Raw genomic sequence first — 17514 nt, 5'->3', positions numbered from 1 at the left:
TTTCAAACCTGTTCCTTGGCTCAAGGAGACACTGTCCTTGAATTTTTTCAGAGGGGCAATAAACTGGGTGGGGCTCTGATCAGTCTGGTTTGGTACAGAGGTGAAAATGATTTTGAGAGGCCTTTTATTTATATGTAAACAGATGAGACTTCAGGCCAAAGTGGTCATGTTTTAGAAGCGACCTGTATAAGGAAAAGGGAGTGGTCAGCTGTTTAGCTGAGCTGAGCAGTTTTAGTTCAGTCTTGAACCAGCTGGAGGTTCAAAAGGGAGCTGTGTGGAAACTCTCTCTCTTTTCTGCCCTTCAACTTCAACCTGTAAGCAGGTGTTCCTTATACTGGGTTTTAAAAGGAGTTTGCTTATTGGGACTGTTGTGTATATTTGGAACAGCATAATTAAGTCTAGCTGGATAGGTTGAGTTCTGTAGGGGTTCTTTATTCTGTTCTTTGGGTTTCATTGTCTAATTTTGTGAATAAAGTTTTTGTCTGTTTTAAAATCTAGTAGTCAACCTAGCTATCTTAGTCTGGGTAATTTTCACTGTACACTTACCGAAACAAATTGAAAAGTTAGGTGTAGGGCTGCCTGCTTAAGAATGTTTTGAGTGGTCTGGCCTAGTCCATAACAAACTGCCTTCTCCCCGAATCAGTTGTACGTTGGATGAAAGTCGACAAGCAGCTCATGAAAGTATGCTCAAAAATATTCAGTAACTTAGTCCGGAAAAGCTGGGGCGGGTGATTGTTCAAAATAATTACCGAGGATTCTAGCGGCCTTTCCTTTAATGAGGTCATAAATTTAAAACTGTTGCTGCAGACATGATCACGGTGGACTAATCAGTGGTTGCCATTTGAGATGTGCAGAGCTAGAAATTATCTCATCAGCTACCAAAATGAAGTTCCTGTGCCAGAAGTCAATAGGCAAATCTGTGTTCATTAACTGCCTTATAGAGTTTATCATTCTAATGAGGGGTGAGCTATTTTCTAGTTTTTAAGCCGAAAAAGATGGCTAGTTTCCATTACAGGGTAACTCCTCAATTTCCCATGTTGAACAAATTTGCCAGTTTTTGCCCACTCACTTGTCCTGCCAATGTCCCTGTGATACTTTCCCTTCCTATTTACTTGGCTTATTGTGCCTCCCTGGTTTGGCGTAATTATTCTCTTTTATTCCTTCATTTAAGTCATTGAAAAACATGTTTAAAAGTGGAACTCAGTTACATATCCTTCGGGAACACCACAAGTCCAATCCTACCAATCAGCTCTGACTGGGAGAGTGGTAACAGCAGGATAATGTACAGTGTGCCAGGTCATGTGAGACTTGGGATGACTAACCCAAAGGGAAAACACAATCTGATAACTGGAAGATGAGAATTTTATATAGACCTGACCTTACATTAAACTTGATCCAGGTAGAATATGGTGTTTGCCTTTGTTTGCTCATTTAATTAGCATCGGAGGCTGAGGGGTGGCGTTATAGAGGTTTGTAAAATCACGAGGGGCGTGGATAGGATAAATAGACCAAGTCTTTTCCCTGGGGTGGGGGAGTCCAGAACTAGTGGGCATAGGTTTAGGGTGAGTAGGAGAGATATAAAAGGGACCTAAGGGGCAACATTTTCACGAAGAGTGGTGTGAGTATGGACTGAGCTGCTAGAGAAAGTGGTGGAGGCTGGTACAATTACAGCATTTAAAAGGCACCAAGATGGGTGTAGGAATGGGAAGGGTTTAGTGAGATATGGACTAAGTGTTGGCAAATGGGACTAGATTAGGTTATTATATCTGGTTGGTATGGATGAGTTGGACTGAAGGGTCTGTTTCCGTGCTGTACATCTCTATGACTCTAGCAGTGCACACTTTCTTCCAAATGACATTTTATTGGAAAGAAAGTGGGTATGCCCAGCATTGTCATAGAGTCCTACAGCATGGAGCCAGGCCCTTTGTCCTAACTGGTCCGTGCAGACCAAAATGTCTTTCCACGCTAACCCCATTTCCCTGCACTTGGCCCATATCCATCAAAACCTTTCCTATCCGTGTATTTGTCTGAATGCCCTTTAAATGTTTTTAATGTACCCACCTCAACCACTTCCGCCTGCAGCTTATTCCATATGCGTACCACCCTTTGTGTTTAAAAAAAAAAAAATCCCTCATATACCCTTTTGTTCTTTCCCCTCTCACCTTTAAACTGATGCCCTCCAGTCCTCAATTCCCCAACCCTGGGAAAAACAGTGCATTCACCCTATCCATGCCTCTCATGATCTTCTACACCTCTATAAAGGACCCCCTCAATCTCCTACCCTCTAAAGAAAAAAATCGCATCACAAATTCTATCAAAAATCTGAGTGGTGTATAAGTAGTTTTGTTCTGGGAGTGAGTAGTGAGTATCAAATTCATTCCTTGCCACATTTCCCAGTTGAGATTGATGGTCAAAGCAGGACAGCACAATGTTTTAAAATGGTAGCCTGAGTTCAGTAACCGTCAAGGGGTGATGTCAAGGTTCGGTGTTGAGGAAAGGGAAGGGTGCCATAGTTTGGAAGTGTTGGAAAAGTGTGTCAAATGGGTAACTGTGCACAGAGTCTTGATTTTCAGCAGAGCTAGATTCAATGAAATGAAGAAATATTGAGCTGTCGGGTAAACTATTGGGTGGAGTAGTTGAGAGCATGAATTTGTTTGCCTTCTGATCCACAAAGGTGTGCTCTAGAATGAATAGGTCCACTCGACAAGAAGATACCCCACTGAAGGATCAAGAAACACACAACTTTCTTTTTTACATATCATTGGAATTTTCGGAAATAAGACTCTGAATTCTGGGAAAATTGCACTCAACATCACATTAATATCCAAGCTTTATTTCACTATTCATGTGAGTTATCATTCTCTGCTTGTAACAGATTTAATAAGGACGTGGATGCCATTGCAGGTACTCAAAACGCATTGATGTGGTGGTGCACAAATTTAAAATACGTCTCGCCTTTAATTTCAGCACAAAGCTTTCTTTGTCAAGTCTTGTATGTACACAGGCTGTTTTAACGTGCATGAATGCTTTGGTTAATGCATCAGACCAAGATGAAGTCACACAAAATGCATTAGAAATAGGAAGTATGTAAATGTCAGTCCACTTCACGTTTGTTTTATTGTAGTTAAGATGTTTTTCAGTTGTGCGTCCATTGCTGTGTAATATTTACGAAAACATGCTTCCAAAGTGTGTTTGTTCTACTGTTGGATTTACACGCATCTGCTCGAGATTTGGGTGCACAGTTGAATCATCATCAGAGCCACAAAACTCTTTGAAAGGCTTTTGTCTCTTGAGGTTGTGCATGCCTTTGTGGTCATTGAGATAGTCGGTGAAAGAGTGGTTTTACTGACAAGTTGATTAATGATTGGATAAATGTGGAAGACTTTAGCCTTCAGTTCAGAATTTGATGCTGACTAAAGCGAATTTAAGTAACAGGCACTGAATCGTTTCGCCTGTCACCTTATTACGTTAAGCATAGGTCAGCCAAGTGGGTGAAAATATCCTGTCGTTGACATTTGTTGATTATTACACTGTAATATTAAATTGCATGTTACAGTATAATTGTACATATGACATGAAATATTTTAAAGTTGATGTGAGGCCAATGAGAGGCTCATGTAACTCTTTGATTCACAGATTGTTCAAGATTTGAAAAATAGTCATGTTGCTAAAACGTTCAGACTGGCCATCAATAGGAGAGAAGGGATCTGTGCCATTGGTGGAACATCTCTTCAGTCCAGTGAAGGAACCCAACATTCTTATTCAGGTATCCTCTACTCCATTGCATCACTATTCATGTGAAATGTGACTAGAGTTCTTTTTTCTCTCTGTGCAATCCACACCTTAGGAATGAATCAAAAATGTTTTCTTGCAAGTGTTTACAAATGTGAATAACTTGACCTGTTCCAAATCTCATTGTTTTCCCTATTTATCACCTTTATTTTAGTTAGTATTATTTTACCCTCTGTTACATTGATAAGTGCATGCTGCTAGTTCTGAAAAAGGGTCACCTGACTTGAAATGTTAACTCTGCTTTCTTTCTCCAGATGCTGAGTTTCTCCAGCAATTTGTTTCTTTTTTTCAGATTTTCAGCATCCGCAAGTTCTTTGTTTTATTTCAGTGCATGATGCTATTGCATTGACCCACTCTCTTAATTGTAAACAGTTGCTTAAATATGTTCAGGTACGGGGCGTTAATTAGCAGCTGTTAAAGAGGCACTCAATCCAACAAGGGTTTTGTGGTACACCGATGATGTTGCTATCTCCGGGCCAGAAACTCTGTGATCAACCCCACCTGCCCCGGAATTATCAACTTGTCAAAGTATTGGCTCCGGTCTTATCCTTCAACTAACTTTCTGGAATATAACCATTAGTTAACCTAAAGAATTTTGGTTATTATTCCTCGTTCTTTCTGCTACATTTAATTTCGATAAAAGCTTAGTTTAGACTTAGCTTTCAGTTCTCCCTGTTAAAACTATACGCAAGAATTGTATGATTCCAAAAGAAAACTTGTCTTTTTGGGAATGAAGGTGATGAGGACAAATACTCCATGTGCGACACCAGGCTTTTTAAAGGGCAGCATTGAAGTGGCTATTCCTGGATTGGCTCTTTGCCTATTCACTTATATGTGATGGTTGACCTGTCCAAATATTTAGAAAAAATAATTCCAAAAGTAAGTAAGCCGGTGTTCTGTGATTTATTTATTCATTCTGTGCCCAATCTTTGATGCAGCTATCCTATTACTCTGACCATTGTTTTTGAATCTGCTGCTGCCATCTTTTTCGGATACTCACTCCAGATCCTCACTCATTGTGAAAATCTTTCTCCTCATCTTGTCTCAGTGTCTTATTGTAAATTACCTTAACGCCAATTGTCATTCTCCCCTCTCTTGAAAACCATTCTTCCTCCTTTTTGTATCAAATTGTTTCATGATTTTGCACAACTCTTGAATTTTTCCTTGACCTGCTGTACATTGAATTGAAGAACCCAACATCTTTTGTCTCTTTAAGGAACTAAAGTCCCTCAGCTCTGGTAGCTTTATGGTATATCTCTGAGATATGCAGGAAATGTAACCACTAAAGTTAAAAACAACCAGCTGCTGTCTAAATGATCAGTGAGTTATTGAGCTGTTTCTATGTTTTCTCCTTGCCTTCTGTCTTTGTTAGTCTTGTGCACTGTTATAAAATTACAGTGCTAGAAGAAAATGGACACGTAATATATATAAATGATTTCTTTGTCTCACTCAACTGTGTTTGAAATCCAACCAAGTGATGGAATGAAGATAAACTACCCTGCCTTTCCTAAATCTGTTTGAACATAAACTGCAGCTTTTCTTGTAGCTAAACCCTTACTGTTGTTTATTTGAGTTAGAAGGCAAGATATTGCAATATATATGGAAACTGAATAACAGTGAAGCAACAGACTGTGTCAAAACACACTTAATCTAAGACAGTTCAGGCCTGTCCATCCAGGCTGGTGTGTTGTTTAAAATTATTCATTCATGGGATGTGAGCATCACTTGATATCCCCAAATTCGTTTGCAAAGCTGGTGATGGGTGACCTGGCTGACCTGCTGCAGTTTGTGGGGTGAAGGTGCACCCATGGGGCAGGGGGATGAGAAATTCCAGTGTCTTTGCCCTAGTCAGGTTTGAGTAACATGGAGGAAAATTAAAAGGTGATCATTGCATGTCCCTGCTCCTGCCCTTCTGGGTGGCACGAATTGGAGTGTACTGCTAAAGAACACACAAAATAAGAGCAGTAAATGCACCATTTGGTTCTTTGTGAGCCTATTCAGTACAATCATTAGGTGATCTGTCTGTTTTGATTTCCACATTTCCCTGATAAACGTATGCCTTTTCTTTATTAGGGAAAAGAATAAATGTACTTTTGCCTTAAAAATAGTTAATGATGAACATCTCAACACCCCGCACCCCCAACCAAATACCATATGAGGCAGTGTGTTGTAAAATCACACAGGCTTCTGAGGGGAAAAAAAGAGATCTCCTCATCACCTTCCTATGGTGGTGATTCCTAAGGTCAAAACAGTGTTCCCCAGAACTGGACTGACTCCTGAGAAGAAACATATTTTCACATTCAGTCTGTCAATACATTCGGGTTCCTACACACTTCAATCGAGTCACTCCTCCTCACTCTTCTGACCTTCAGTGGAAACTCCCAGTCTGTCCAACCTCTCCTCAAAAGATAACCTGTTAATTCAAGGCAACAATTTAATGCACTTCCTCTGAACTGCCCCCAATACGTTTTATACCCTTTCTTAAATGAGACCAAAACTGTCCACAGTACTTGACATAGGGTTTCACCAATGTCCTTTTAACATCCCATCCTTACTTTTTCTTAAGTGCCTCTCATGATGGTATCCCATTTGCCTTCTCTTTACATGCTGTACCTTGGTATGCCTCACTGGAATAAGACACTGGAACTCCAGCTCTACCATTCCTGGAATAGAGGATTTATACTTGCAATGATGGAAGTCAAACAGAGCTTTCCCTGAATCTTGCAAGATTAATCCCAACACCTCCCACCACTGAGGTTGGCGGCCACCATTTAACTAGGGGCACACCGCAGGACTATCAGCAGCAAATAAATAGATGTTATCATTCACCCCAGCGTGGGCCCAGTGCATTACAGCTGCTTGTGTGACCATCTCCATCCAAAGCCACTCCACCACAATGATGGCCTAACAGCTGTGACTGTGCCTGACTTCAAAAATCCAAATTCTCAATGCTGTAGAGAAGAACTCCATTTTGAGATGCTACATCCCAATGAGGCTGTGAGGCACAAAGCACAGTGGCATTGCTGTTGCTTTGGCTAATGTCCATGATTGAATGGGGCTTCTCAGTTACCTGGCTCTAGGAAGAGCACAACCAAATTCTCGGCGTGCCACATCTGGCTTCCCAGACTGACTTTGGGTTTGCCAGTTACCAGGACGTTGCTGCCACAAGCTTGAAACCAGGTCAGACTGAACGATCACTCATTTGCTAATGCTGCCGCCCGGAGGCCAGAACCACCTCAATTTGCAGCTGAGGTGGGCTGTTGATAATGGGAACCTGCATGAGCAGGGGGAACATTCAGTTACAGTTAAGGCAAGTTGACAAGAATACAAAACTGAGTACCAGTGATGCCAACTGTGGACAGCGATGTTACCCTAGTCTATTCCTGACCTCTCTCAAGTCAACAGAGAAAACGTCCAATTCCTTCACCATCTATCTCACCGTGCCTAGTTAAACAAGAAAGTACTCCCTTCCCTGAAGGCCTACTGGTATTATCGCTAGACTATTAATGCAGAGACCATTAATATTCTGGGGACCCAGGTTTGAATCTTGGCATGGCTGATGGTGGAACTGAAGAGTCTAATGATGACCATGAATCCATTGTTGATTGTCAGAAAGAACATTTAGGACTGTTATTTTTAGGAAAGATACCTATCACCCTTAGCTGGTCTGGCCTACAGCAATGTGGTTGACTGTTAATGGGCCTCTTCAGGATGGGCAATTAAGGCTGGCCTGGCCAGCTATGTTCACATCTGTGAATGAATTTTGTAAAAATTAAGCATATTAATGAACTCAATTTTGTTGAGCAGCTTAAAGTTTTCGGGTATGTGTAACACACAGCTTTCTCATGAAATAGATGTTATTATTGAATCCTTAGGCCTTGATGATAATAATTAGTTTAGCACCATGAGAAGAATGTGATCATTTCGTATTGATCTGCTTTTTTTCTCTTGTATGAATAGAGGAAGAAAAGTATGCATTTGTTAACTGGATAAACAAAGCCTTGGAGAGTGATCCAGATTGTAACAGCATGCTGCCTATGGATCCCAATACAGATGCTTTGTTTAAAGCTGTTGATAATGGCATTGTACTCTGGTGAGTCTCATTGTTTCTATTTTAACGTGTTGTAATTTTATTCATCAGTGACGGCTACCCTGGTGCTATTGACCTATTTCACAGAATCATAGAATCACTACAGTGTGGAAGCAAGCCATTCGGCCCATCGAGTCCACACTGACCCTCTTAAGAGCTTCCTACCCAGATCCACCACCCCCCATGGCCAATCAATCCCTCCTTGTACGTCCCTCCTTATAACAAGCAATTTAGCATGGTCAATTCACCTAGCCTGCACATCTTTGTGTGGGTTTCCTCGCATAGTCCAGACGCAGGGAAAATGTACAAACTCTACTCCCAAGGCTGGAATCGAACCCAGGACCCTTGCGCTAAGAGGCAGCAGCGCTAACCACTGAGCAACAGTTGAAAGTGCTGGCAGTGATTTTTTCATTGACATAATTCTCTTTCTAAACTCTTATGAGTCAACTCCTTCATTTGTTCTGACCATTTTGTAAAATAATGGCTGATCTGCATCTCCGCTTCAATTGCTCATCTTTGCTCCATATCCTTTAGTACCCTTACAGAGTAATACATCTCTTCATTTCATTTTGAAAATTCAGTTGACCTAGAACATCCATAACCTTTCTGTTTTAGGAAAGGTGGTAAGGTGTACATGTTGCAGATCCAGATTTCTGTAGGAGCCTTTATTTCTTTATGTGGGGTGCTGAGGGGTAGAGAAATGCCTCCAGGTTTCACTGCAGATGATGCCTGGTTCTGATTTTGAAAATTGTTTCCCCATATTCTGAATTCCCACATCAGAGAACATAGTGCAGAATCAGAGAATCTGTCAAGTTCCTTTTATAAATTAACACCCTCAACTGGATTACTCTCGATCGTCTAAATTCAAGAGAATGTGGGCCTCGGTTAAGCACCCAGTCTTGGAAATTTAACCTTTCAAGCTCTGGTGTCATTCTGTCGCTTGACTCCTGCATATATGAGGAAACTGGTTTGGGTTTCACATAGCGGTGCTAAACTGTTAGATGCCTCCTAATTTGAGATGTGCTTTCAGTAAGTTGCATAATACTCCAGCGCTGAGTGACTTAGAGTCATAGACATCGTCATGGAAACGTGTTCTTCAACCTAACTTGCACATGCCGTCCAGTTTTCATGATTTAAACTAGTCCTATTTGCCTGCGATGGGTCCATATCCTTCCATACCTATCCCATCCATGCTCCTGTCTAAATGTTTCTTACATAATGCGGGGTTGCCAGTGTTGGACTGGGATGGGCAAAGTTAAAAATCTCTCAATGCCAGGTTATAGTCCAACAGGTTTATTTGGGAGTACTACCTTTTGGCGGAAGGACCAGCACCCTGAATGCTAATACTTCCAAATTAACCTGTTATACTATAACCTGGTGTTGTGATTTTTAACTTTCTTAAATGATGATGACGTAAGACATGGGAGCAGAAATAAGTCATTCAGATCATTGAGTCTGCTCTGTCATTCAATCACAGCCAATATGTTTCTCAACCCCATTCTCCCACTTGCTCCCTGCAACCCTTGATACTTGAGAAACTATCCTTTCCGTCTCTAATCTACTCAATGACCTGGCCTCCACAGCCTTCCATGGCAATGAATTCCATAGATTCACCAGTCTCTGGCTGAAGAAGTTTCTCCTTATCTCCATTCTAAAAGGTCTTTCCCTTTACTCTAAGGCTGTGTCCTTGGGTCCTAGTCTCTCCTACTAATGGAATCATATTCCCAACATCCACTCTGTCCAGGCCATTCAGTATTCTGTACGTTTCAATTGGATCCCCCTCATCCTTCTAAACTCCATCGAACATAGACCCAGAGTCCTCAAACATTCCTCATATGTTAAGCTTTTCATTCCTGGGAACCTCCTCTGAAAACACTCCATGGCCAGTGCATCTTTCCTGAGATAAGGTGCCCAAAACTGCCCACAATATTCCAAATGTGGTCTGACCAGAGCCTAAAGAGCCTCAGAAGCATTTTCCTGCTTTTGTATTCAAGTCCTCTCAAAATAAATGCCACCATTGCATTTGCCTTCCTAACTACTGACTCAACCTGCAAGGTTACATTGAGACAATCTGGATTACAACTCCCAAGTCTCTTGGCACTTCAGTTTTTTGAATTTTCTGCCCATTTAGACAATAGTCCGTGCCTCTATTCTTCCCACCAGGGTGCATGACTTTGCACTTGCCCATGTTGTACTCCATCTGCCACATTTTTGCCCACTCTCCTAACCTGTCCAAATCCTTCTGCAGTCTCCCCATCTCCTCAGTGCTATATGTCCCTCTACCTAGCTTTGTATCATCTGTAAAGTTAACCAGAATGCCCTTGTTCCTTCATCTCAATCATTAATGTATAAAGTGAAAAGTTAAGGTCCCAACACTGAGCCTTGTGGAACACCACTTCTCACTGGCTGCCATTCTGAGAAAGACCCTTTTATCTCTGTCTGACAGAAAGAGGAGAGTAAAGAAGCTTCTATCCATGTTAGCACCTTGCCTCTGACACCATTGACCCTTATCTTACTCAGTAGCCTCCTTGTCAAAGGCCTTCTTGAAGTCCAGTTCGTTAACATTCATTGACTCTCCTTGGTCCAAGCTGCTGTTACTTCCTCAAAGAATTCTAATAGATTTGTCAGGCGTGATGTCCCCTTGGTGAAACCATGCTGACTCTGCCCTATTTTACCGTACACTTCCAAGTATTCAGAAATCTCATCCTTCACAATGGAGTCCAGGATCTTGCCCAAGACTGAGGTTAGGCTATTAGCTCTGTAACTTTCCTTCTTTTGCCTTACTCCCTTTTTAAACAGGGGTGTCTTGTTAATGGTTTTTCAGTCCTTTGGAACCATCTCTGATTCTAGAAATTCCTGAAAGATTACCATTAACGCCTCTGCTATCTCTTTAGCTATCTCCCTTGAACTGTGGGGTGTAGTCCATCTGGTCCAGGTGATTTATCCACCTTCTGACCATTCTGTTTATCTAGCACCTTCTCCTTGGTGATGGCTACCATACTCAGCTCTGCCCCCTCACTCTCTTGAATTTTGGGATATTACTCATGTCTTCCACTGCGAAGACAGATGTGAAGTAATTATTCAGTTCCTCAGCCATTTTCTTGTTCCCCACTACTATCTCTCCAGCGCCAGATTTCCAGCTGCCCAGTACCCACTCTTGTCTCTCTCTTGCTCTTTTATATATCTGAAGAAACTCTTAGTCTTCCTTTATATTACTGGCTACCTTACCATTATATTTTATCTTCTCCCTCCTTTATTCTTTTTTTGTTGTTGCCTTCTGTTGGTCTTTGTAAGCTTCCCAATCGCCTGGTTTCCCACTGCCCTTTCACCACATTATCTGCTTCTCTTTTGCTTTGATGCTATCCCTGACTTCCCTGGTCAGCCACGGTTGCCTCATCCTCCCTGTACTACGCTTCTCTTTCCTCGGGATGAATCTCTGCTGTGTCTCCTGAATTACTCCCAGAAACCCCTGCCATTGCTGTTCCACTTTTTCCTGCTCGGCCCCTCTCCCAGTCAATTCTACCCAGCTCCTCCCTCATACCTCTGTAGTTGCTTTTATTCAGCTGTAATATCGTTACCTCGGAATCTATTTTCTCCCTCTCAAATTGCAGAGTAAATTAAATCATACAATGATCATTGCCTCCTAAAGGTTCCTTCACCTTAAGCTCCCTTATTAGGTCTGCGTCATTGCACAACATTAAATCCAGAATTGTCTGTTCCCTAGAGGGCACCACCACAAACTGCTCCAGAAAGCCATCTTGTAGACATTCCGCAAATTCCATTTCTTGCAATCCGCCACCAACCTGACTTTCCCAATCCATCTGTATATTGAAATCCCACCTGAGCATTGGGATGCAATTTGCTAGAATTCTGGTCCCAGCACGATTCGGATGAAGACCGTCCCATCGGAACAGGTCCCTTCTTCCCCACTACCTGATGCTAATGTCCCATGAATTCAAACCAATTTCTCCCACACCAATCTTTGACTCATATGTTTATCTGCTTAATCTTATTGACCCTGTGCCAATTAGCTTGTGGCTTGGGTATGAATCTGGAGACTATTACCTTTTATGGTTCTGCTTTCTAATTTAGCTCCTAGCTGTTCATACTCCCTTAGCAGAATCTCTGTCCCAGGTTTATCTGTCGTTGGTACCTACATGGATCACGACCACTGGACCTTTACCCTCCCATCCCAAATTCCTCTGCAACCCAGAGGAGGTATCCCAAACCAGAGTACCTGGCAGGAGACACAACGTTTGAGACTCTCGGTCCTGAACATTGTCTATGCCTCTAACTATTATATACACAATCACAACAACGTGTCTGTTCTCTTTCCCCACTTGAATGGCTCCCTGCATCACAGTGCTGCGGTCAGTCGGCTCACCCTCCCTGCAGTCCCCATTCAGGGAGCAAAACTCTTGACTCTTGAACCTGTTGGACAAGGACAGGGGCTGAGGCTCCTGCAGCTCTACCCCCTGGATTCCACAACCTGCCTCACTCACACTGTAACCTGCTGTTCCTGACCACTGGCTGAATTAGAGTGAGTTCGTCCAAGGGGTGTGACTGTTTCCTGAAACACAGCGTCCAGGGAACTGTTCGCCCCACAATGTGCGGCAGTGTTTGAAGCTCAGACTCCTGCTCATCGATTCTGAACGGGCGTTCTGCCAGCAACCAACCCACATTACGACAGGCATGGTCACTGGGAACCACAATGGGGTCCACAACATGCAGAAACAACACATTACCTGGCTCTCCATCCTTATTTTAATTAATTAGTTTTTAATTTGTTTATTTTAAATTTTTAACTGTTTTTGTATCCCTGCTCATGCGAGTCATCACCAAGAAATAAGCTGGATTCACTTAAACACAGATTCAAATTTAGCAGACCCCCCCTATTAGCCAATCAAATCACAGCCCTCCTGTGATGTCACTTGCCAATGAAATTGTACTTGCAGCACCTCTGGCAACCTGTTCCAGACACTCCCTGCCCTCTGTATGAAATAATTGCCCCTCTGGACCCTTCTGTATTTCTAGCCTCCCACCTTAAACCTCTGCCCTTGAGTTTTAGACTCCCCTACCATGGGGAAAAACCAGCTATCTACCTTGTCTGTGCCTCTCATGATTTTATATATCTCTGTCAGGTCACCCCTCAGTGTCCTATGTTCCAGGGAAAATGCCCCAGCCTATCCAACCTCTCCTTATAACTCACTCAGGTATGGGAATTTCCCAGCGACTGACAAAGAATTAAGCCATGACACAATTTTGCACATTGCTGTAACCAACAAGCTAAACTGAGCAGCCACTAAGCATTACTTACTAAGTGTCTAATTTGCTAAACCACAGGAAATGTATTTGCCCCATCGACTAATGAACAGAACGGAAAATCCCAAGACATGTTTTTCCATTATGCTACACTCAGTGACGTGCAGTCTTATAGATAGGATTCTGCTATAAAGCGTGGCCCTTTTCTCTCTGCCACACAATGGTAGGTCACCTCATACCCTTTTGAAAGTCGATCTCCTGAGAACCATCACTCGCACTTGCTATGGCCAGGCATCCTCTGTTGAGTCTTTGATCTTGAAGTCTCTACAAATTCCATTTGTTCAAACAGAAAATCTGTTCTTACCATTGTTCTGCCTGGTGGTTAACACAAAACTGTATTGGCCTCAGCACAGTGTATTTTTAAAAATATTTTTCTCTATATATTTCAGTGTTGATTGAATTGGAAAAAGAATTAGTTTAAAAGCCAAGGATTGAGGGACTGTTGCACTTTTTAAAAGCAAGTTAGCCGACTCTCATTGTGAGTGTTGTTTGCACAACTAATTGTGCAAGTAGTAGGGGAAGTCTAGTTACAGGTGAGCTGTGATCGAAGCATTATAAGCATCATGGCCAATTTATCTCCCCTCATCAGCTGCTGTTAGCTGTGAGTTTAAATGAATAAGTCAGAGACCTTTGTAAGTGGGAACCAGTCATTCTGTGCCTCCTGTAAACAAGTGAAAGCACCTGGAGCAGGAAGATCAAGAAATAGTATTCTGGTCATTGAAAAAACACATCTCTGCAAACGCTGTGGGCAGGGACCACTGCACTGCCCCTCTAGTCTTTGTCTCCATGCATAACACCTGAGTGTGTAGATTCGTAAAGAGTTTTAGACAGTAGATTATATGTATACAGTTCATAATTGTTTATTTGCAGCTAAAACTAACTAACTTGTGGCAATTAGTAAACCTTATTAAATGCAATAATATGGTCTCTGCTTTTGGTTGAGCTAGATCCAAAAGAGAATTCTATATACTTTATAAAGTCTTTAGTTTTTGTAATGAATCCAGGAATAGTGGGGCCTGATTTCCAGTGAAGCATAACAGCAGCAGGAATGATTCTGCTCTTCTGAACCAGCTATCTTTGGCTGAAGATGACTTTTGTGTGCTCACTGTTCTTTTCATGGGATTTGAGCATCCATCATTCGCTGCTCCTCTTTATTTAGCCTGGAAACTGATTTGCTCAATTAATTCAGAGGGCACTTGAGAGTCGACTGCATGCCCAGTCAGACCAGCTGTGACCGTATTTCCTGCTGAAAGGTTGATTCTCCTGCTCCTCGGATGCTGCCTGGCCTGCTGTGCCCTTCCAGTGCCACACTTTGACATATTTTCTTGTATTTTGTCCAGGTGTGAAAACTGACGCTCTTTGTGACTCCTCATCTGAACCTCTGTTCACTGAATCACATTGTCTGTCTCTAGAAACAGGGTCCTCTCTTGCTTGAAGGAATGCAGAGACTCAGTGCCCCCTTCATCATCTACTGAATCTGAGTCTGCTATTCTCTGTACAAAGATTTGCCATCTGACACTTAACTGAGATCCAGCATTTACATGTATTAAATTTTTGACATGGAACCTCACAAAGCTAGTTAGCCATCTGGTTGATATGAGCTATGGATCTGGAAGAGTCAATTTACAATGCTATTTGAGAGTTGTGCTTATTATCCCAAGTGAAACAAAAGTTTTGGCAAGACCATGGTGCAAACATCTAGCTCCATCTACCTTATCACTCCGGCATTTGGAGCAATTTGCTGGAAATATTTAGGGAAAGTAAATCATTCTGTGCTGTATCATTTTATGATTGACGCTCATTGCCAAGATAGGGACAAACTCCATTCCAGTTCAAGCAAATGCAGAATCTGACCCCAGTGGTTACCAATTAAATATTGCAACACTCTGACCAGTGGAACTAGCTTATTGACAAACTTGCAAAGTAAAATGAACTTTGTAGCCCAGTGAAATGGTTGTTACGGGTGGAGAGCATCTCCGATCTGTTCGAATACTATCATCCGTGTTGATTATTGCCACTGTCTGCTAAGTTTGTATTAAGGATGCTGCACAGTGTCATCGGAGTCCTCAAAAATTCATCCTCCTTGCTTTTTGTAACTGCTAAATTTGAGAAGCAGTTTTTCAGTCTGATCTAAAGTGAGTTTCTTTTTTAAGAAAATCTCTTTGTGATTTTAAAAGCGATGTTATATGCTGCTCTGTCTTGCCCTGCAGAGGTCGTAGTGGACCACTTAAGAGAGTATCAAGAGTCTGCAGTATGGCTTGGGATAGGAGGTGTAGGCTAGAATGGAAAGGGGTGCTGGGTGCTCTCCCTTAGAGGATTTAACTAAACCAGAGACATGGACAGCTTTTGTGGTCATTTATTGGAACATCAGCTGGAAAGTAATGCAATTTAGTGACTTCAGCAACAGAACTCCTCACCAACGATAGAGGTTCAAATGCAAGTGAATACTTCAGATGATTTGATGAAGCTACCTGGAACTGAAATGATATGAGCTTTGATATTCAGGGTGGTTTTAAAAGTTTGAATTTGTTGACATAAACACTCTGTGGATTAAACTCTGCATGCTAGCCCGTCAGCTACTCTCAACTGTAGTATTATTTAGAAGTCAGATGATAAGTTTGGTCTCCCATTAATAATGTTCTCCTGCTTCACTTCCAGCAAAATGATTAACCTGTCTGTGCCTGACACAATTGATGAAAGAACTATCAACAAGAAAAAGCTCACAGCATTCACTATTCAGGTAACAGATTAATAATTACCACAGTAAATAATTTCAGGGATAATGGAATTCTGTGTTTGGAAATGCAGTACTACTTTACTGGAAAAGTTGATTCTTCCTACTTTGTTCAGTTTCTACTTACAAATTGAAATTTCTTTCCTCATTTTTGAGAGGCAAGTAAAAAATAGAATGAATTGGGACATGGTCAAGTCATGGAATCCTTCACCCGATCAGTCAGATCTTTGTTTTTTTCCTGCAAATAAAGCCTTACCTGGGTAGGGATCGTCTTGAGTTCTTTTTATCATTTAACTGTAGGTCTGAAGCAAAAGTGAAGGTAATAGCACCAAATGGTTATTTGTTTTGAAGAGTTAGGCTCAGTAGCCTCCTATGAGTAAAATTCTATGATTGTTTTTGCCATTCTCAATAAAGGTCAAATTACCAGGCTTTGTAAATCTTTTCAGGTTCGTAACTTGCGAAATGTTTGATCAATTGCCACTTTTTCAATGGCAACAGAACTCAGTCACAGATACACACAGTATTCCTCAAGATTTGTAGCCACGCATTCAGCTATTACCAGGCAATATCTCTTCCAACATTCTCGTTACATACTCCACATTGCAGTCTGGTGGCCCACTCTTTATTTGGAGGGAGGGTGTTGTGATATTCATTGTGTTGATGAAGAATGATCAGCTAAGGAATCTGTCCTCACGTTGTACACAAGAGATAATAACATGGCACTCAGTCACACCATGTACCTGCGGAGGATTTGTCAATCCTTCCCCCTTCCTCTTTTCTTAAAAGAAGATGAAAAGGATTCTTCTTTTCAAAAGATATTTCTATCGGGTTACAGGAGCCTGTATGCTGCTTCATTGTGGACAGTACAGTGTCACCTGTTGCCTGTACCAACATAGCTGCCTGATGAAGGAGCAGCGCTCCAAAAGCTAGTACTTCCAAATAATTCTGTTGGACCATAACCTGGTGTTGTGTAATGTTTCACTTTGTACCAATATATAGTGTATAGGCTCTGACAGACTACCTACATAGGAATCACAGCAATCCAATGGCATAGAGCACAACCATTTTAACAAAGGTTTCTTTGTCAACAAATGAATTTTGTAGCTGTTTTGAAATTTCATTTCTGAAAGCATTTAGCTGCTTGAACCTGACTCTGCACTCCTCCCAGTCCTCCTACCCATTATAGACTCTGTCAGTGTGTGCAGTCCTAGCTTACTTTGCCCTATTATTGGTGCGTTTCAATTGCTTATACTTTGGAATTCCTTCCTGACAACTTTGTTTTTTCTCCTGAACCTACCTGTTGAAATCTTCGCAGCAGAGGGATGTTACAGTTCAGAAGCAAGTTGCTCAATCCAAAGTGCTTGTTCCCAAGCTGGGAACAAGAAACATGGTTTCCTCATGTTGCCTCGAGTTGCCTTTGCAGTTGCCTTAAATCAGTGTCCTCTGGTTATTGATGCCTTTGTTACTAGAAATAGTTTCTCCTTTTTATTCTATAAAACAACTCTTGACTGAACACCTCTTTTCAAAAACAGAATCTCCGCACAATCTTTTCTGCTTTAGGAAGAAGCTCAGCCTT

At 41.7% G+C, this 17514-nt stretch overlaps 1 protein-coding gene across 3 annotated transcripts in view; it reads left to right on the top strand.

Moving 5' to 3' along the window:
• Positions 1-17514, top strand: part of LOC122557098 (plastin-3-like) — a 116368-nt gene that overhangs the window by 63695 nt on the left and 35159 nt on the right. For all 3 annotated transcript variants that reach the window (XM_043704396.1, XM_043704398.1, XM_043704397.1), the window contains exons 4-6: positions 3637-3766; positions 7753-7885; positions 15863-15944. In XM_043704396.1, coding sequence (XP_043560331.1) covers positions 3637-3766; positions 7753-7885; positions 15863-15944 — 345 coding nt within the window. The remainder of the gene's footprint in view (positions 1-3636; positions 3767-7752; positions 7886-15862; positions 15945-17514) is intronic.

Source organism: Chiloscyllium plagiosum, chromosome 15, assembly GCF_004010195.1.
Source record: "Chiloscyllium plagiosum isolate BGI_BamShark_2017 chromosome 15, ASM401019v2, whole genome shotgun sequence".
Classification (NCBI taxonomy): Eukaryota; Metazoa; Chordata; class Chondrichthyes; order Orectolobiformes; family Hemiscylliidae; genus Chiloscyllium; species Chiloscyllium plagiosum.
This window is presented reverse-complemented; position numbering and strand designations above follow the sequence as displayed.